Here is a 22396-nt window from a genome sequence, read left to right on the forward strand (position 1 = left end):
GGATGCTGTCTAAGTTGCATCCCATTTTGGTCAATGTCTCCCATCCACTACATAATGTACTGGGTGGGCACAGGAGTACATCCAGCCAGAGACTCATTCCACCGAGATGCAACACAGAGCGTCATAGGAAGTCATTCCTGCCTGTGGCCATCAAACTTTACGACTCTTCCCTTGGAGGGTCAGACACCCTGAGCCGATAGGCTGGTCCTGGACTTATTTCATAATTTACTGGCATAATTTACATATTACTATTTAACTATTTATGGTTCTATTACTATTTATTATTTATGGTGCAACTGTAACGAAAACCAATTTCCCGCGGGATAAATAAAGTATGACTATGACTATGACTGTGAATATGACTACGACTGTGAATATGACTACGACTATGACTATAAGAGCTTCACAGCATCCTGTCACTTGGAGGACGACACCTGCCAAAGTCTACATTCATCCTCCATCAGCAAAAATGGAGATGGAGAGTTTTAACTTTGGTCTGGACTTAGGGATGCTTAGTTTTGCATATAAAGTGAAATATAAAAAAGTGTATAATGCTGTGTCTCCAACCTTATCATATTACTCTAAGATTTCTGGAATTACCTTAAAAAGTGGCCGGAATGTGCCCATTGAGAGCAGATACAAAGATATATGTGAAGGGGAGGCTTGGAACAGATAATTTATTTTCGCATTGCCAACTTATTCAGACAAAACAGTAAACTCCAAGACATGAGCCTCAATACCCCCTTATGCAATTGGATCCTGGATTTCCTCACTTGTAGACCCCAGGCAGACCTGATTGGCAAAAACATCTCCTCCATGATCTCCATCAGCACTGATGCACCACAGGGATGTGTGCTTAGTTCCCTGCTCTACTCACTTTACACCCATGACTATGTGGCCACGTATGGCTCCAAAACAAGGAGGGAACAAGGAGGTCACCCTCAAAGCAGATCTCCTACCTGGTGAACTGCCTCTGTGAGGCAGTTCCATCTCTGATGTTTGCGCCACCCTGAGCAGGGTGAATGTACGGAAGGCAGCTGATCCAGATGGAATACCTGGCCGTGTGCTCAAAGCCTTTGCAGGGCAGTTGGCCAGAGCCTTCACGGACATTTTCAATCTGTCCCTGGCCCAGGCAATTGTCCCCACAAGCTTCAAGATCGCCATCATCATGCCAGTGCCGAAGCATTCCACTGCCACGGGCCTGAATGACTTCCACCCAGTTGCAATCACCCCCATCATTGCAAAGAGCTTTGAGAGACTGGTTCTATCACGTCTGAAATCCTGTCTGCCCACTACCCTGGACCCCCATCAATTTGCCCATCACACCAACAGGTCAACAGAGGATGCCATCTCCACGGCACTTCACTCTGCCCTGAGCCACCTGGACAGCCCCAACTCTTATGTCAGAATGCTGTTCATTGACTTTAGTTCGGCATTCAATACTGTGATCCCCTCCAAGCTGATCGCCAAACTTCGCCAGCTTGGTATCAGCTCATCCCTCTGCAATTGGACTTTGGACTTTCTGACGAACAGACCACAATCTCTCCTCCTCCATTCTCACCCTGAACACCGGCGTGCCTCAAGGCTGTGTGCTGAGCCCTCTTCTGTACTCCCTTTTCACCTATGACTGCGTTCCTGTACATGGTTCTAACTCCATAATCAAGTTCACAGATGACACCACGGCAGTTGGCCTGATCAGAGGGGATGACGAGACGGCCTACAGGGATGAGGTCCAGCACCTGGCCATGCAGTGTGCCGATAACAACCTGGCCCTCAAAACCCAGAAGACAAGGAGATTATTGTGGATTTCAGGCATGCTAGGAGCCACACTCACGTCCCCATCTACATCAACGGAGCTGTAGTGGAGCTTGTATCAAGCTTCAAATTCCTTGGTGTCCACATTTCCAATGATCTCACCTGGTCCCTGAACTCCTCCATCCTGATCAAAAAGGTGCAACAGCACCTTTATTTCCTGCGGAGCATCAAGAAAGCTCACCTCTGTCCGCTTTGTCACTTTTACCGCTGTACCATTGAGAGCATACTCACCAACTGCATCTCAGTGTGGTATGGCAATTTTCCCATATCAGACTGCAAAGCACTCCAGCAGGTGGTGAATTATCAGCACGCAGTTGCCCATCATTGAGAATATCTACCATAAACGCTGCCTGGGCAGGGTGAAACGCATTATCAAGGATGTATCTCACCCTAACCATGGACTTTTTACTCTCCTCCCATCCGGTAGGGGCTACAGGAGCCTCCGCTCCCACACCAGCAGGCACAGGAAGAGCTTCTTCCTTGAGGCTGTGACCCTGCTGAACCTCACATCGCAGCGCTAAGCAGTATTGCATCCGTATTGTACTGTCTCAGTACTTCTATATTTGTATGCTGTGGCACTTACTTTTTATCAGCAGTTATTTTGTAAATAACACTATTCTTTGCACTTCTGGTCAGATGCTAATTGCATTTCAATGGTTTTGTACCTGTACTTGGCCCAATGACAATAAAGTTGAATCTAATCTAGTGTGGCTCCTAGCATGCCTGAAATCCACAATAATCTCCTTGTCTTCTGGGTGTTAAGGGCCAGATTGTTGTCGGCACACCACGTGGCCAGGTGCTGGACCTCGTCCCTGTAGGCCGTCTCGTCATCCCCTCTGATCAGGCCAACTGCCATGGTGTCGTCTGTGAACTTGATTATGGAGTTAGAACCATGTACAGGAGCACAGTCATAGGTGAAACCATGTACAAGGTTGCTGATGACACCACTGTTGTGGGCCATATCAAAGAGGGTGATGAATCAGCATACAAGAGGGCGATTGAAAACCTGGCTGAGTGGTGTCATAACACCAGCCTCTCACTCAATGTCAGTAAGACCAAGGAACTGATTGTAGACTTCAGAAGAGGAAAATCAGAGGTCCATGAGCCAGTAATCACCGAAGGATCAGAGCTAGACAGGGTCAGTAACTTTAAATTCCTCGGTGTTGCTATTTCAGAGAATCTGTCCTGGACCCATCATATAAATAGTATTGCTAAAAAAGCACAACAGTGCCTCTACTTCCTGAGGAGTCTGCGGAAGTTTGGTCTGTGATCAAAAACCTTGGCAAATTTCTATAGCTGTGTGGTGGAAAGTGCGCTGACTGGCTGCATCATGGCCTGGTATGGGAACACCAATGCCTTTGAGCAGAAAATCCTACAAAAGGTAGTGGATTTAGCCCAGTACATCATGGGTAAAACTCTTCCAACCATTGAGCACATCTACAAACGTTTGTACATGAAACATTGCTGTAGGAAAGTAGCATCCATCGTCATCACCCAGGCCATGCTCTTTTCTCGCTGCTGCCGTCAGGTAGAAGGTACAGGAGCCTCAGGACTTACAACACCAGATTCAGGGATTCAACTGTCAGACTCTTGAACAAAAGGGGATAACTACACTCATTTAAGGACTCTTTTAGTTCACGCTTGTTATTTTGTTGCTATTTACTTATTATCTTTATTTGCACAGTCTGTTTACAGTTTACAGTTCCTGATGTTTACAGTTTAGAGATCCTGTTTACAGTTACTGTTGTATAGATTTGCCAAGTATGCCCACAGAGAAAGAATCTCCGGTTTATATGTGGTGACATGTATATCCTCTGCTAATAAATGTTTCTTTGAACTTTGAACAAAAGACTAAACCTAACTAGACTACCAGCCTGTATCCTAACCCATTATGTTCAAGAACTAGAAGGCTGAGTAAGGAAAAGTTAAAGAACTAATTTGTTCATTCCCAGGCAATATCACATCACTGAAGACATCTGGTTTTACAGGCGGCTTCTAGCTGTTTACCCTCCCCTTTCTTTGATATCCTTGAGCCTGGCATTAGGGAGGCAACATACCATACTGGACTCGTGACTCTGAACGACTCTAGATCTGACCCTTCCCTCACTATTGAGTCACCTATCAATATTGCATCCAGGCAGTTACATCACACTCCCCCCACCCCACCCCAATAACCCTCACCTCTCTTGACCTTGTGCAAGGTTGAACAATGTCAGATTTTATTCAACTCAAAGAAAAAAACCCTGAAAAAAAACAGAATCACCAAAAACTTTTAATTGGGCTTTTTAGGCAGTGCTAGAAACTCATCTGGCTCAGTCATTTTTTTTTTAATTAGCCTTATCCTGTTTTCTCTTAATATTTGTTTCCTTTTGGAAGATTGCTCTTCAAACAAATCATCAAGTTTTTGCAATATTTAAATAATATTGAATAAAAGGTAATGGTAAAAAGTATTAGTAATTTGCACAACTAATTTGACATCATTCATTCAATAGGAAGAAATATGTAAAATAACTGATAAATTACTGATAGTATGAAATATCAAGCAAGATGGAAAATCTTGGTTTACAGAAGCAGTAAGGATATGAGCTCAATTAAACCTGGATTAAACTGCGAGCTAACTCATCCAAAACGAAATAAGAAATATTTTTATGGTTCAGATTTTTTTGGAACTAATATGAGAGATGGCAACTTGAAATGTTAAAATCACTATTATTAAACTTTGTAGTGGTCATAACCTTTGGTACAACCTTTGAATACACACCTCCAGAAACTTAATAAATATATGGTTAACCATGCGGTGTGCCTGGGAGATGTAGTGTCCATGGTCTTGCAATGATGAGTTGTCTTAAATCCATTAAATTGATTTACATGTAATCGTATCATCCAGGCACACATTGGTAAGTAGATGTGAACAAACAAGTCAAGCTGAACATCCATGTTGTTTCAAGGGATCATACAATAACATGCAGGTTAGTTGGAGAGACGGAATAACTGTGCTCAGGTATGTGGAGGGCTGAATAGAGCTTTGAGAGGGACTTTCACTGGACCCAGAAAGGAGTTGACCGTTTTAGAGTGACCAGGAGCATGCAGAAAGGGGCCAAAGGTTTCAGAGGAGCAAGAGAAGGAGCCCACCCTCAAGAAAATTCAAAGGGCGACACTTTGTTCTCCTTCTATCCAGGGGCTAAGGTTTTCTCTGTAAGTGTAGTCAGAATCCTGTCAGATTCTGTCGACAGAGATCTAACGACACAATCGGCCCTGAGCAGATCTGTTTGGAAAGGTGAAGGTCACTACGATTTCTAATAATGCCAGGCCATTCAAAAAAACCGTGGCCAGCTAAATCCTATCTTCACCATGAAGTCTGTGGCCCTGCAGGGCTCTTCAAGTGTGCTCTCCAGTACTTTTTAAAATGTGATGGGGGTGTCTGTCTTTAACAGCCTTTGAGGCAGTAAGTTCCAGACCCACCTCCGGTGTGATTTTCCTTCTCCTCTATATCCTCACACCAATTAGTTTAAACTTATCTTGGGTTTTTGATCTCTCTATCTAGGGAAACAGACTTTCCTAAGTACTCTCTCCACCTAATAATCCTTCTCTAATATAACACCTGAACTAATTCTCCCTTCGGTCCTCTATCCCAAATAACACATCCCCATCGTATCCACACTATTTCACACTAACATTTTCCAGTTTTGGTAATATCCTCTGGACCTGTCCATTGCAAACTTATCTTTCCTCTAACAAGGAATTAGAGCCATTAGAACGTACTCAGCATTCAAACTGTGAGCTGGCGTTGTGATGTTTTAGCATCACACTCCTGTTCTTATGTTCCAATGGAAGTCATCCTATGTACCCTTTGACCTGGCTTGATAACTTTAAGCAAATGTGGACATGCAGTCCAAGCTCCCTCAGTTTCTCCATTCTTCTCAATATCAGAATCTGATCTATTACCACTCTCGTACATGATGTGGCATTTATTGATTGATTGATTTATTTGCTATTTACTTATTTATTGATGTATTGAGATATAGCGTGGAATAGACCCTTCCAGTCCTCCAAGCCACACCGCCCAGCAACCCCTTGATTTAACCCTAGCCTAACCACTGAACAGTTTGCAATGACAAGTGAACCCACAAACTGGTAGGTCTTTGTACAGTGGGAGAAAACCAAAGCACCCGGAGGAAACCCATGCGGTCACAGGAAGAATGTGCAAATTCCTTACGGGTAGAGGTGGGAATTGAACCCAGGTCGCTGATACTGTAAAGTGCAGCGCTAACCGCTACGCTACGGTGCCACCATTTGTTGTATTGCAGCAGCAGTACAAAGAATAAAACTACTACAAATTACAAAGTAAATAAATAGTGCAAATAAGAAGAACAACAGGGTAGTGTGTGTTTATGGACCATTCAGAAATCTAATGATGGAGGGGAAAAGTCTGCTTCTGAATCAGTTACTGTGGGTCTTCAGGCTCCAGCATCTCCTCGCTGGTGGTTATAGCAAGAAGAGGGCATGTTCTGGATGATGAGCGTCCTTAGTTTCGGATGCCCCATTCCTGAGGCACTGCCTCTTGAAGATGTCCTTCATGGTGGGGAGGGTTGTCCGGTGATGGAGCTGCCTGAGATTACAACCCTCTGCTATCTCTCGTGATCCTATTAAGGCTGTGATACAACCATTCACAATGCTCTCTACAGTGCATCTACAGAAATTCATAAGATTCTTTAGTGACATACTAAATCTCCTCAAACTCATAACAAAGTAGAGCCCCTGGCATGCTTTTCCCATGACTGCATCAATGTGTTGGACCGAGGATAGATCCTCTGAGATGTTGACACCCAGGAACTGAAAGCTGCTCACCTTATCCATTGCTAACCCCTCAACAAGGGCATGGTGTGTGTTCTCCCAACTTCTTCTTCCTGAAGTCCACAATCAATTCTTTGGTTTTGTTATTGTTACAACACAACTTCATTATGTTTTATAACTCCAAAACATAAAAACTAATTGAAATGAAAACACGGAGCTGGGAATAATGTGTCTAACTTTGCTTTTAGTTTAAGTGAGGCGTACATGCATGGCGTGGTGTCGTGATGACGTATGCCATTCACTTGCTTTTATATATAACCAGCAGTGGACTATGTAAACAATAAAGAATGCTGAATAAAATAATATATTTACAATATTTCTCAATTATTACAGAAATATTAAATACATAACACACTTAACCAGCCAATCTCACTCCTGTCCGCCTCCTCATTGCCATCTTGTGATCTTACCAGTAATAGTGATGTCACCTGTGAATTTATAGATGGCATTTGAGTTGTGCTTAGCCACACAGTGCATTCATTTATTTTATATTTTCTTACCTTCTTAATTCTTCCCAAAAGCATTCCCACACAATTCTCTGGATTAAATTTCATTTGCCATTTTTCTTCCCAATGGAGAAGGCCATCTCCAACTTCCTGCATTCTAAAGTTTTCCTTCTGAGTGATAATCACATGACTATTCGTTGTATGTTATGCAAGTAAATTTGCAATGACACCTGCATTTAAGTCAAAATCATTAACATAGAATTCAGTAAGTAAAGGACTGAGTACCGCATCCTGTGGAACCCCACTGGAGACAGATTTTCCATCACAAAAACACCCATCCACAATTACCCTTTGCTTCCTGACATTCTCCTAGCTTACGATTCAATGTGGAATTCTCAAAGATTCACATTGGCATCTATTTTCTGACTGGCTTTGTCCAAAACCTTGTTATTATTCATGTTGTGTAGATTACACCAAATGAACTGACTTCATCATCTCTCCTTGTTATCTCCTCAAAAATGCTCACCTATTTAGACAGAAGCTGCTCCTCTCAAATCCATGAACCTTGCTTAGTGAGAAGGAGGGAGGAGAAGATGGCAGTGCGCGATATTCCGAATGATATCTTATGCGTAACTAGGGGCCGTGCAGAATCCAGATTTGATGGAGACAGCCGTGAGAAGTGCAGAGGAACATCTGGAGTAACTTCTGAAATGCCTGCTTCGTTGCCGCTGCTGCTGTGCGATCGAGAACCTCCGGAGGGGAAGGCCCCAAATCCTCAGCTTTGCCTATCACCTGTTGCTGGGGCCGGGGTCGAAGCACTCAGCAGAGATGGTGCTCAGTGCTCGATGTCGAATAGGTTGTCGGAGGCTCGGAGTTTTTCAGACGGACTCGGAGTTGGACTGTGGTCGGATGCTTCCAGGATGCTGCATCGGCAAGTTGGCGGCGCTGGAGGTTCACTGTCTGCGTGAGATGATGGGACTTTGGAGAGACTTTGAGACTTTTACTGTGCCATGGTCTGTTCTTATCAAATTACAGTATTGCTTTGCACTGTTGTAACTATGTGTTATAATTATGTGGTTTTTGTTAGTTTTTAAGTCGGTTTGTCATGTGTTTTCGTGATATCATTCTGGAAAAACATTTTATCATTTCTTAATGCATGCTTTACTAAATGATAATAAAAGGGGACTGCGTGTCCTCATAATCATAATCATAATAATAGTTTATGACTTTCCAAATTAATTTCTCTGAATTGATTGCAAAACTTTTCCCAGCTCAAGTTTACTGACTAGTAATTACTCTGTTAATCCCCTCCACCCTTAACGAACATCAGGCATCTGTTAGTCTCGTGTGACCATGGATTTGTGCCTTGGAAGGTTTCCAGGGCACAGGCCTGGGCCAGGTTTTATGGAAGACTGGTAGTTGCCCATGCTGCAAGTCTCCCCTCTCCACGCCACCGATGTTGTCCAAGGGAAGGGCACTAGGGCTGATACAGCTTGGCACCGGTGTTGTCGCAGAGCAATGTGTGGTTAAGTGCCTTGCTCAAGGACACAACACGCTGTCTCAGCTGAGGCTCGAACTAGTGACCTTCAGATCACTAGACCGATGCCTTAACCACTTGGCCACACACCAACACAATGAACATTACAGTGTTGGTGATCCCTGAGTCCTCTGGTATCAATTTTTGTGGTTGTCTTTTATTTGTTCTTCAATTCAATACCAGTCAGCAGGTGGGCTGGATGGCCGACTTCATTGCTGAACAACTCTGAATCAATGTTTTGGTAGCTGCTCAGATCCCCTGAAATTACTATCAGATTGACATTAGCCATGTCATATGAAGAAAGGAAGTGGAAGGAGCAGGGTGTTCAATTATTTGTCCCTACAATGATTTCCTATCAAAATAAAGGGAAAATTGTCCATATGTCCTGTTAAAATGTGTATGTGTGATATCCCTGGCATTGCTGGGTAGTTGGAGAGTGAATAGGCTGCAAGATTAAATTATAAATTTTGAACTACTGCAAAATGAGTGAGTGTAATAATGCAGCTGATGACTGATAGAATTTCCTCCTGCTTCCACTAAGCAGACCAGAAGAATGAGGTCTCCACACTTTTCCTCGCATTGGGACCAGATCTTCAGATCATCCCTTTGATTATTACCAATCTCCTCCATTTGGACTTTACCTCTTTTATGTCGATTAATCTTGACTTTGGTATCCTCAGCCTCCATGTATGACACCACACTCTCTGGACAACCCGCTCAACTTACAGTGTATACTCTGTTCTGCTGCAATTCTATAGTGCTTTTTTGGGAAGAGTTTGGAGTCAATTGTTAAGGATGAGGTTATGGAGTACTTGGTGACACAGGACAAGATAGGACAAAGTCTGCATGGTTTCCTTCTGGGAAAATTTTGCCTGACGAACCTGTTGGGATTCTTTGAGGAGATTACAGGTAGGATAGATAAAAGTTTAGAGACCATGGTATCACAGGAAAGTTACTAGCATGGTTAGAGCATTGGCTGATGGGCAGGAGACACTGAGTGGGAATAATAGGATCCTTTTCTGGTTGGCTGCCAGTGACTAGTGGTGTTCCACAGGGGTCGATGTTGGGACTGCTTCTTTTTATGCTGTATACCAATGATTTAGATGATGGAGTAGATTCCTTTGTTGTCAAGTTTGCAGATGATATGAAGATTAGAGGGGGGCAGTTAATGTTGAGGATACAGGTAGGCTGCAAAAGGACTTAGACAGATTAGGAGAATGGTGAGAGAGCGGAAATGAAATACAATGTTGGAAAATGCATGGTCATGCATTTTGGTAGTAGAAATAAATATGAAGACCATTTTTTAATGGGGAGAAAATCCTAAAATCTGAGATGCAAAGGAGCTTGGGGAGTCCTTGCGCAGAACACCCTAATGGCAAATTTGCCAGTTGAGTTGGTGGTGAGAAAGGCAAATACAATGTTAGCTTTCATTTCAAGAGGTCTAGAATGCAAGAGCAGAGATGTAATGCTAGGACTTTATAAGGCACTGGTGAGGCCTCACCTTGAGTATTGTGAACAGTTCCGGGTTCCTCATCTAAGAAAAGATGTGTTGGCATTGGAGAAGATTCAGAGGTCACAAGGGTGATTTCGGGAATGAAAGGGTTATCCTACGAGGAATGCTTGATTGTTCTGTGTCTGGACTCGCTGGAATTTAGAAGGATGGGGAAGGATCTCGTTGAAACCTTTCAAATGTTGGAAGGCCTAGACAGAGTAGATGTGGGAAGGACTATTTCCATGGTGGGGGAGGCTAGGACAAGAGGGCATAGCTTCAGGATAGAGGGTCATCTATTTAAAACAGAAATGCAGAGAAATTTCTTTAGCCAGAAGGTGGTGAATTTGTGGAATTTATCACCACTGGCAGCTGTGGAGGCCAGGTTGTTGAGTGTATTTAAGGCACAACTTGACTGGACATGGCATCAAAGGTTACAGGGAGAAGGCTGGGGAGTGGGGCTGAGAAGGGGAAAAAAGGAATAGCCGTGATTGAATGGTGGAGCATACTCGATGGGCAAAATGGCCTAATTCTGCTCCTACGTCTTATGGTCTTATGGTCTTTTAAGATGGCCAATGGCCTTTGGAAAGGAATATCTTCAATACTCACCTCCACTTCAGGACATAAAGGCATTAATTCGTTTGTTAGAAGCATGCAGCCTTGTAAATAACCAGCATATAAAGTAATTTAAGGAGCAGAGCAATACACTAAATACTCTTTAGTACTTATCTAGCAAAAATTGGAGATACAGATAAGATGCGAGAAATAATAGCACTGGAACAAACAGATTTGTGTTTATTTTCATGGGCAGTTTTATTTCCAATTCTCTGTTTGTCAGTGCACTGAGTTTAAGAAGATGTATCTACTTTGTTTTAATTTGCTTCAAGTTGCTTCATACATGAGTCAGTATTTTAATACTTGATAGTTAGCAAATGCTTTATAAATATTCCCCATTTTTATAAAGGAATTTAATGTAACCTAAAAGTTACCAATAGCAATATTATCCAGGTGAATGTGTGTGTGTGTGCGCGCGCATGCGCGCAGAACTATATATTATCTGCTACCTAAAATGTGGTATTAGTTTGCTTATTTGAAAAATGTTGGTGTCATAATATTTCCCACTGTATTTTCCAGGCTAATAAAATTAGTCTGGACCAATATACATGGTGCCATTTTTAATATAACTGTCATATTTTTAATTACATTCATTTGAAACTGTCTGTTCTGATTTTTTTAATCTAGCAAATTACCCTCATGAAATAAATTCCCATTTATCACTCTTTGATCAATCAATTGTCACCTCTGTAAATAGAAGTCCAAATCTGCTTTTTCACTGAAGTCTGTACATACCTTCTGTTAGAAGCAATTAATGCACATTAGGACATTCACTACAAGTTGGAATGTGCTTACTTTGAACCAACACCAATTCAGGATTAATCTGATTGCATGTGTACTCTTTTTGCATACTTGTAATTACACTCTACTGCTAATAACCTCTGATATTTATGTAAATTAGTGAAAAAGCTCTCTCTGGCATTCCAAAGGCAAGTTTGAATATAGCTCAAGATACAACTGCAGTCTCAACACGTGGGAGACAAGAACAAATGAAAGCTGATGGTTCAAGGTCAACAATATGTTCACATTGCGTCCTTGTTGAAGTGACGTATCTTTATCTACTAAACATGAGATTCAAGCAAGAAGCCCGTAAACGCATTAAGAGGAGTTTAAAGTATTCTTTTTGGCTTATTATTGTCACATTAACCAAGATACAGTGAAAAGCTTATGTGTCCCATTCAGCTAATTCATTGTCATGCATTACTACACTGAGGTGTTAGAAAGAAAACAGGTTGCAGATTATAGCGTTATAGTTACAGAGTTATAGTGTTATAGTTATAGTTACAGAAGATAGACAAATGAAGTGAAAGGGCTACAATAAGGTTGATTTAGAAGTCAGGAGTTCATCTGTTTTTGTATAAAAGAGTTTAATAACAGTGGGTTAGCAGTTGTCCTTGAGTCTAATAGTTCGTGCTCCCGTGTTTTTGTATCTTCTGTGCAAAGGGTGAAGGGAAAAGACAGAATGACCAGGAAGGGAAGGATCCTTGATTATGTTTGTTCCCTGGCCAAGGCAGTGGGAACTGTAGATGGAATCAAATGAGGGGAAACTGGTTAGTGTGATGGACTGGGATGCGTTAACATCACTCTGTAAATTCTTGCGGTCTTGGGCTGAGCAGCTGAGGAGCAAGAATAGAGGGAAGGGCCCTTGTTCCCCTGTTGCTAGCTTTGGTGTAGCAGAGGGGCCTATATGTAGTGGGCACTGCAGGAGCAGCTATACTTTATTAAGAGTTTGAAGAGATTTGGCATGTCAACAAATACACTCAAAAACTGCTACAGCTGTACCGTGGAAAGCATTCTGACAGGCTGCATCACTGTCTGGTATGGAGGGGCTACTGAACAGGACCAAGAGAAGCTGCAGAACGTTGTGAATCTAGTCAGCTCCATGTTGGGTGCTAGCCTACAAAGTACCCAGGACATCTTTAGGGACCAGTGTCTCAGAAAGGCAGCGTCTATTATTAAGGTCCTCCAGCACTCACGGCATGCCCTTTTCTCACTGTTACCATCAGGTAGGAGGTACAGAAGCCTGAAGGCATACACTCAGCGATTCAGGAACAGCTCCTGCCCCTCTGCCATCCAATTCCTAAATGGACATTGAACCCATGGACACTACCTCTCTTTTTTTTAATATACAGTATTTCTGTTTTTGCACGTTTTTTAAGTCTATTCAATATGTGTAATTGATTTACTTGCTTATTTGTTATTATTTTTATTTTATTTTTGTTCTCTCTGCTAGATTATGTATTGCATTGAACTGCTGCTGCTAAGTTAACGAATTTCACGTCACATGCCGGTGATAATAAACCTGATTTTGATTCTGATTCTGATTCTGACATAGGAAATAGAAACCAGATTGGGTAGCACAGCCTTGAAGTCTGCTCCACTATTCATTAAGATCATGGCCGATCTAATTTTGACTTCAGCTCCACTTTTCTGTCTGTTCCCCATCACTGTTGTCTCCCTTGGAGTCCACCGATCTGTCTATCTGTCCAAGCATCAATGTGATCCTTTATTCATTCATTTATTCACAGAAAACGTCCATTATTGACAGGTTGGGTATATATTGTCCATCCCTAGAACTACTGAATTTTACAAGGAAGTTAGGAGTTAACTATTTCAAAGGGTCTGGATACAGATATCAGTCACATCAATTAAGGACAGATTTTCTTCTTCGAAAGACATAAATAAACCAAATATGTTTTCTTTTTACAACTGTCTGTGTATTTGTAGTTAGCCATTATTAATATTAACTCCAGCTGAATTTAGTTACTTAAAGTTTAATTCTCCAATGATGGGATTTGAACTCACATCTTGAAATAGATAAGGCAGAGCTTTGGATAACAATGCAGTGACAACAACCCTTCTACCCGTCCGGAATCCTACTATAATACTGCAGTTAGATGTTCAAGGAATGATGACCCTTGCAATTTGTATATAGCTACACATATACAGGGAGCCATAAGAAACACAGCCTTTACCTCACCCACCTGGTGAAACCACCCCAACAATTTAATATTGCTTTTGGCAAGACCAATCAGGTAATTTGCTTTTATTTAAATAGTTAATCTGCCAGATTCCATTCTCTGTAATTAATTTCTAACTTCAAATCAATGTTATTCACAACTAAACTCAGCGCCATTCGGTGCTCAACCATTACAGGCCACTATAATGAACTGTGTTAAAAAATTTTTAATGGATGAAATGAGACAGTCAATAATTGCACCCATAATTCCAGTCAGGGATGAACTTTGATACATTATTACTTGGATATTTGTCTTGCGCTATAAGGTTCTTCCTTTCACCAACTGAAATGCTTACCTTTATAAAATGAAATTCCTAAATTAAAATCAAATCTTTTGTGTGCACCATATATTACTTTTTTTTGTACTGTCATCCCCACCTTAATAAATGAGTATCTCTTTTCTCCAAAACAATTTCCATGTACTTTCTCATATTTTCTTACAACCTGGAAGAGGTCTTTTAATCAATTAGGTCTATACGTCTCTTAGGGCGTCTTGTCACGTGACATGTTCTTTCCTGTATGCTCATCAACTTTCTCCTGTTTCACCTACACTAGGAGCAATTGGGGTGTATGGGGTGTCTAGGGAGGGGTAGCACGTCTGGTGGGGGGCCTGCCGTGCCCTTTTCAAGGCAGCTCGTCCACCTTTGGTCCCCACCTGGCGCTCAGCTCTCACCTGTGGCTCCAAGTAGCTGTAGCACATGCCCCGGTAAACCATCTCGGCAGACAGACCAAACCAGGTGAGGGTAGCCGACGGGTCTTCGACCCTCGGTGAGGTAGGGGATCTGCCTATTCCAGTGTGTGAAGTCTGACCTGCCGAGTACATGATTTCCCAATATGTCAGAGCGGTGTGGAGGGAAATCGTCCACCAACTGGAATTTCCAAATGCAACTTAAAGCGAGCGAGGAGCAATTAAACTGACCAACTAATTTAGCTACATATCTTTAGGATTTGGGAGGAAACTGCAGCACGTGGGGATAACCCTATCTAGCCAAAGGAACAACACCATACGTCACTCAGACAGCACCAGTGGTCAGAACTAAATTTGGATTGCTGAAGCTACACACACAGCCTGTTGACCATTCAGGTGTGAAAGTACCACAGTTCTTACCAATACAGTCAGTATCTTTGCCAATTTAACCCATTGTACTGATTGCATTGGCCACTTTCTTTACCAACATGCCAGACCAGCCTGTTCTGATGAACTTTTCTCCTATTTCTTGCACATCTTACACTGCTCCCATTTTATGTGTGGAAAAAGCACAGTGAAATGTACGTGCAGTAAGTTGTTAACAAAAATTGGGTGTAAATTTAACAATCGAGTCAGAGAGATATCCACTTAATGAAACTCCCTATAACAAAAGCAAATGTTGATGATGATACGTTTTTGGATTCAGAGCTGCACGACTAATTGGAGATGTTCTTCATAACACAGAAGCTATTTTTTGACTGTTTTACATCCTGCAACTCCCCACTGAGAGCAGTGAGGAAGAAATTGCTTGCATGATGAATATCGTAATTGGAATCAGGAAAACTTACAACTTTGTCAGTCCAAAAGAAAAAAATAGTGTCAGCAGACACTCGGTGATTTAAGAAATTTTGAACACAATGGGGCAAAAAACAGAATAGAAAATGCAAAATAATGCCTGAACATTCCACCAGCTGTCTCTCATCACCAGTGTGGAGAGACATAAATTTGAAGTGCATATGTCGAAAATACAAGCACATTGGTTTAGCAGGGCTTCCATTCTTTATATTTTTAGTACTTAAAATTTTAAATTGTACACTATTAATATATATGAATTTTTTAGTAAATTATTAAAATAGTATATTCAATAGAAAGGATAGGAAATTGGCTCAAACACAGAAAGCAGGGACAGTCCTGGCTAACAATCTGAGTTATCTGCAAGATTGGGTGCCATGTAGAGTAGCGGTTAGCACAGCACGATTACAGCTCAGGGTGTCGGAGTTCAGTGTTCAATTCCAGCACCATCTGTAAGGAATCTGTACATTTTCCCCATCATGTGGTTTCCTCCCACAAAGACATACTAGTCAGTAAGTTAATTGGTCATTGTAAATTGTCCTGTGATTAGGCTAGGGTTAAATAGGTGGGTTGCTGGGTGACGTGGCTCGTTGGGCCAGAAGGGCCTGTTTTGTGCTGCGCCCTTACACAAATTAACGGTGTCATGTTTAAGAACACTGAGGCCGTCTACAAGAAGGGTCAGAGCCATCTCTATTTCCTGAGGAGACTGAGGTCCTTTAACATCTGCCGGACGATACTGAGGATGTTCTACGAGTCTGTGGTGGCCAGTGCTATCATGTTTGCTGTTGTGTGCTGGGGCAGCAGGCTGAGCAGACACCAACAGAATCAACAAACTCATTCGTAAGGCCAGTGATGTTGTGAGGATGGAACTGGACTCTCTCACGGTGGTGACTGAAAAGAGGATGCTGTCTAAATTGCATGCCATCTTGGTCAATGTCTCCCATCCACTACTTAATGTACTGGGTGGGCACAGGAGTACATTCAGCCAGAGACTCATTCCTCCGAGATGCAGCACAGAGCGTCATAGGAAGTCATTCCTGCCTGTGGCCATCAAACTTTACAACTCCTCCCTTGGAGGGTCAGACACCCTGAACTGATTGGCTGGTCCTGGACATTTCATAATTTACTGGCATAATTTACATATTACTATTTAACTGTTTATTACTATTTTTCTATTACTATTTATTATTTCCATGACTATTACTATTTACTAATAGTAGTATTACTATTTCTATTACTATTTATTATTTATGGTGCAACTGTAACGAAAACCAATTTCCTCCGGGATCAATAAAGTATGACTATCAGTTACTTAGATATATGCACGTAAGGCAAAAATTATAAATTTGCAAGTAATATAAATTAGAATGCAAAAGGATATGGATGACCTGGGTAGACTGCTACCAGAATTTAATATAGAGAAGCTTTAAGTGATATATATGTGTAGAAAGAATAAGGAGTCAGCAGGGCAGATCCTCATTTTTGACATTTTTTTTATACTGACATGAAAATCATCACAAACACCCCCATTCCAAACACCTGCTTTGACCTCAGGTATGTTTCACCCTGCTCCCCTCTGCTGCTTTGCCAGTCTCCTCACTGAGCCTAACAAGGCAGCCTGCTTTCCTGCATGCTTTTCAGCTTGCAGACTGGGAAGCTGGCCAAAAGCGTCAGCACCACTTTAAACATGACACTCCAGTAGTCCCCAGACAATGAATGGGAGACAGCACTGGCTGAACTAGTAGAAAGTTTATTTTATTAGTTATTAGTTTTAATGTACTCATGAATGATGCATTTTGAGGTAAATATAACATCAGCTTTTAACACGTAACTGGCTGTGAATGTCAAATAACCAGTGAGTCTAGGAAAAAGGCATTGATAACTGTCAGCCATTTTGCAAGCACTGCTGAGTGCCCGCACGAGGACAGCCTCTGTGCTGTATTCAGCCATGTTCTAAAGGCCAAGCTCTGGAGAGACAGGGACAACTGGAACAAACAGCGGGCCTAGAACAGGTAACAGTCTGCTCCAATATAAACTAATAATGTGCAGCAATAGAGGGACTGAAAATGGAAGTGCATTTTGAATGTGTTATTAATGAAGCATATTGGATCCTGAGGTTCTGAAGTGAGACTAAGAGTACAATGCAGGAAAGTTACGTTGAACCTGTAGAAAATATAACTGGTGCATTCACATCCAATTCTGGTCATCTATCTTTAGGAAGCAGAAGCAGAAAGGATTTATTAGATTGATTCCAGAGATGAGGATTTCAAACACATGACTGGAATTCATTCTCTTGGGAATAAAGGAGACCTTGAGGAGATTTAATTGGAATATGCAAGACCATGACTGATTTACATGTGGTAAATTGAGAGTGCTGTTTCATTCATGGGTGATGAGAGGATCGCAGATTTAAAATTTTGGGCAAAAATTATAGGCTGGTGGGGAGTGGTAGATTTTTATACAGTATATCTGGAATTTACTATTTCTATGAGTTAAGTAAGTAGATTTTATCAGGCTCTAAAAGTATGTTATCATCTTTACCGAGAAAAGAGATTTATTAGGAGTTTGTCAAGGATGCTTGCATAGCCTTATCCACAGTATTCTTAGATGAGAAACTAACTTGGTGGAAATTAAGAACAAATCAGTTGCTTGTTCTTTGACACTGCTGTATTATTCTGCTTTCTCCATGATAGGGTTTGATGCAGGGGAATTCAATGCTTTGGTATAACTGTAGTTAAGGAAAGTTTAATATAAATATGGCAGTGCAGAAATGGACATGAGATCAGTGAAGTCATAGTTAATAGTAGTGAATGATAAAATATTTGCTCAATTTGTTTTATTTGTGAACAGCGGAAAATCCAACAGAAAAAGATTGAAATGTCAGACACACCTAGCTTTATTTCTTCATCGGAAAAATCCCAAGAAACACAACCAAAAATACTTTAGTTTCTGCTAAATAGTGACAAAAATACACCACAAGGAGTTATAAATTATTCCTCTTTTTAACATTAGCTGAAAATCAACACTATTGACAATGATATATTACATGTAAAAACATAAAATGATACTGCACTTGTGTTAAATACTAATTACAATTCTCTACCAAGCTTCAGCTACAAATCTGATAATTCATGTAAAATCTAATGCTTAAATCCTCACACTGCACCCCTTAATATTAAGGATTCATATGTACAACACTTTATCCTTTTCCAAGCATTAGCATTGTTATAGAACGCAGGAACTGCAGAACACCTATGTGACTGCAGGTGAAGGAGAAATATGTTATCAACTGCTCATCAACCAAAGGCTGTGTTACATAAGCTTATCTTATCTCTTTTACTCCGAGAAAAGTGCAGCCATGAAGGTGAAACATTATATGATTATAAGTGTACACGTTAGCTAAACGTGCAAAATTTCATGCACATAAACTGTTCATGCGGGAAATGCTCTATTCCAAAATATGATTAAGTGTGCACTGCCTAAGTCTTCAGCAGAGAGGCTCACTGGACACTTGGTGAGATTATTCTTGAAATTCAATCAAACAATAAGAAGTTATTGACGAAATGTTCCTTCAAGTTACCTATTTAAAAATGAGTTTATAATATGAACTGCAGCAACACCAAACATGCCTTTGTACAAAAGAACTTCAGAATCAATTACAAATCAACAAAGACAAGGGACAAAAGAAACAACTATTGTATGTTCCAAATACTGCTTCATTTTGGAACTGCAACAACAGTCCCATTATTAGCAATGTTAACATCTTTCACTTGGTTTTATGTTTTAAAAAAAACCATCACCATAGGGGAAGTTGCTCAGTGACTGTCACTGGTTGAGGATTTTGAATCATGTTCTGCTGGCTTCTCAGCTGATGTAGCAGGCAGCCATGGAGAAACTGATCGGGAGGTGGTCTGTTTAGCCAGGCTGTAATGGCTGATGACTGTGTAGAACCGCCCTCGGGAAGTTGAATCTTGTGCTGAGTAGTAGGCTTCAAGAGATGCTGGTATACAGCGTTTATGCTGCCAGGAGGAAAAAACATAATTAGCATTTCTTGGATAGTTTTGCATATTAGTTTTGCCATAATATAAAACTAATTTAAATAAAATTTATTTATTTTCCAGCAGAGAATTTCTTGCACAACTACAAACAGCGTAAAAGTATTCTAATGTTTTGTCAAAATTACATGGTTTTGCATGAGTAAAGTCTAAATAATGGTTCTAGTTGACAGAACCTGTACCAAGTGTAATACTGAAAACCAAAAACAAAACTGGTGTGATACCATATGTTGAATTTCAATAGAATCGGCTGATACAATTATGATTTCCAATCCTTTTTGAAATTTGCTTTCAGAATGTGGGTCACAATGATAAGACCATTTGTATTGCACTTTTCCAAAGTGCCTTGAAATGCACAGTGAATTTTTTTCCTTAAAGTATAGCAATTATTGTGATGATGTGGTTTTTGCAAAGGTATCCCAATGGTGTCAGGTCTTAGAATTATAGGAGCAGGGGCAGTAGAACACATTCACTGAAGAATGTTGGTTTACCCTCATAGATTTTATAATATTCTGCCTGCTTTCATGATATCGTTTTGGCACCTACCTTAAATTTAGCAGGCTTATTTAATCTGGTTTCATAATTCACCACAGTTGGGTTTGAACTTACTGATCAAAGGGCTTCAACTAAAAAGCCTTTACAGCTCTGAGCTCTTGGTAGATAAGACACAAAATTGTTTTTCTTTAGTAGTTTGGCAGACAAAAATTATAGCATCCTGTTGCTGATCAAAGAAAAACAACAGAATGTTCAATCAGTTAATTTCACACAGGAATAGAAAATTTGTATAGCTTTGTTTACACATTTTGACTTACACAAATAGAAACTGTGCATATTTTAGAGTATTTTTTTCATTCTTCCAATATATTCCCAGTGGCTATTAACAGTGACAACACCATTTCCCTTAGCTAAATAACACAGTAGAAATGCCAACCTAGTTTAATTTGAAATGACATAATTCAATGATGTAAAATCAACAAGAATTAGATGTGATTACACATATGGGAAATACAGCATGTAATTGCTTGGAATCAGCACAAGGTAAACTATTGAATTAAAAAATCATTTTAGTCTATTTAGAAAATGTCCAATTAAACAATACCTGAATCAACTACGTTATTTTTAACAAATCAGAATGTCACAATCTTTTATATTTATGTTTAGTCAAATAGAAACAATTCATAAAATTACAATGTAATGTGCCCCATATTTATTTGGTACCACTAATTTAATGTAACATTGCACCATACCGTAACTCTTGATCTTTGACATTTAGACTTTTTACATGAGCACTGCAAACCCCCAAATTGTAATTTTCCATCACTTCTGCTCAAAACTTGATGCTCAGATCTTATATCTGACTCCAGATATAGCAAGCTACTTGCTGCTAAAAGTACATAAGACCACCATGGACAAAGCACTTTGGAAAAGCAAAGCATGCAAACTAAAACTGCTGGTCAAATTTACTTGCAGTTGAACCAAAGAAAAACAACAATTAAGCTGGTAGGAGTTTACTCTTAATTTTTCTTTCAATTTCTTGTGAAAAATTAAATGTAATTGTCATTTTTCTCTCCTTCAAGGTGGGGTTTCAGCCTGGACTTTAGGATAAAGACAAATTCTGTATAGGTAAGTGTCAGAAGATTAGAATGCAGGTTTCTTGAATTCTCTGCAGCATTTAATGGCATGGTTTTATAAGTGGGGTTCTTGGTCCACAAAAGAATTTGATTGACAGAAGCAGTCAGAAAGCCTTTAAGGGCAAAGCCTGTGGAAGCCTGAGGTGAATGAGTAACAGAGAAGTGTCGCCCAGATCATGATGAACTGGGTAATACCGGACAGTTGTCAAGGGAGGAAAAGAAATGGAGCCGAGTCTGATGGATGACCAGTAATAGTGCTGGAAGATGGGCACCTTAGGAGCGCCCATATCAATCTCATACAGGCATTCCTTTTGAATTGTAGGAAATGCTGTTCAATGGTTTCTCATTCATACAGATTAGTACCTGTCAGGACCCTTAGCAGGTACCAAGCTACCACCCCCCCCCTTACTTCCATCCACCTTCCTCATTCCCCTTACTCTTCCTCCTACAATTCGCTTTATTCCTTTTCTTATCTTTCTACCCTCATTTCTTTGTCTCCCACCTTCTATTCCAAGGAAACCGCACTGAAGCGCCAAAAGTTAATGTACTCTCTGAGGATATCTATCATGATGAGTGACTTGGTAGCACCACCAATGACTGAGCTGCAGGACATTATTGTCTGGGGCAATAGCGGGTGATCCAGCATGAGAGATAAATGTCATCCTCATTAATTAACCTGCTGCACCTCTCCTTTACATCAGTTGGAGAAGTGATCACTAACCTCAGGAAGACAGAATTCCATCTTCATACTGAGGATACTCTGCACCTATATGACTGCAATAATGCTAAAGGAGATGGATGCAAAACAAAGATATCTAGAAGGTGCTGTAGACTATCAGCAGTAGAGATGTACACTACCATAACCTGAATGTTCATGGCCAGCACATCCCTCATTCTGGCCATTACAATCAGGACAGGGGATCAATCCTGAAGAGAAGAAAGGTGTGTCAGAAGCAGTACCAGACGAACCAAAAAAATGAGTCAACTTAATGAAACTGAAACAGAGGATTACAGGTGTGCTGAAGATCAACTCAACAGACTGAGCTAAGAATCTCAAAATCAAAGGGCCAGGTCCAGGATCTGCAGCTCCTCCACATTCTGCCATCAATTATACTGGACAATTAAACAATTGATGGCAGGTGAAAGTTCCAGGAATGTGCTCCTCTGCAATGCTGGCAGGGCTGAGCATGTGTGAAATATTTGCAACCACGTTCAGCCAGGAGTACCAGGCAGGTGATCCATCTCTGCATCCACTTGAAATCCCCAATGTCACTAAAACCAGACCTCAGCGAACTTGAACCACTTCTCATGATATCAAGATGCAGCAGAGTACTGGTCACAGCAAAGGGGATGGAATGAAACAGCATCCTGGCTGTCGTTCAGAAACCTGCAGTG

The 22396-nt window shown here is 40.8% G+C and overlaps 1 protein-coding gene and 1 long non-coding RNA gene across 4 annotated transcripts in view; one reads left to right on the forward strand and one right to left on the reverse strand.

The window, feature by feature from the left end:
* Positions 1-22396, forward strand: part of LOC134349358 (uncharacterized) — a 195740-nt gene that overhangs the window by 77656 nt on the left and 95688 nt on the right. Inside the window, exon 2 of the long non-coding RNA XR_010018651.1 lies at positions 20948-20993. This is a non-coding gene — a long non-coding RNA (uncharacterized LOC134349358). The remainder of the gene's footprint in view (positions 1-20947; positions 20994-22396) is intronic.
* The window catches only part of nsg2 (neuronal vesicle trafficking associated 2), a 102071-nt gene continuing 97811 nt past the window's right edge, over positions 18137-22396 (reverse strand). For all 3 annotated transcript variants that reach the window (XM_063053548.1, XM_063053547.1, XM_063053549.1), the window contains exon 5: positions 18137-19334. In XM_063053548.1, the coding sequence (XP_062909618.1) occupies positions 19131-19334 (204 nt within the window). In that variant the 3' untranslated portion in view covers positions 18137-19130. The remainder of the gene's footprint in view (positions 19335-22396) is intronic.

Source organism: Mobula hypostoma, chromosome 7 (assembly GCF_963921235.1).
Source record: "Mobula hypostoma chromosome 7, sMobHyp1.1, whole genome shotgun sequence".
Lineage (NCBI taxonomy): Eukaryota > Metazoa > Chordata > Chondrichthyes > Myliobatiformes > Myliobatidae > Mobula > Mobula hypostoma.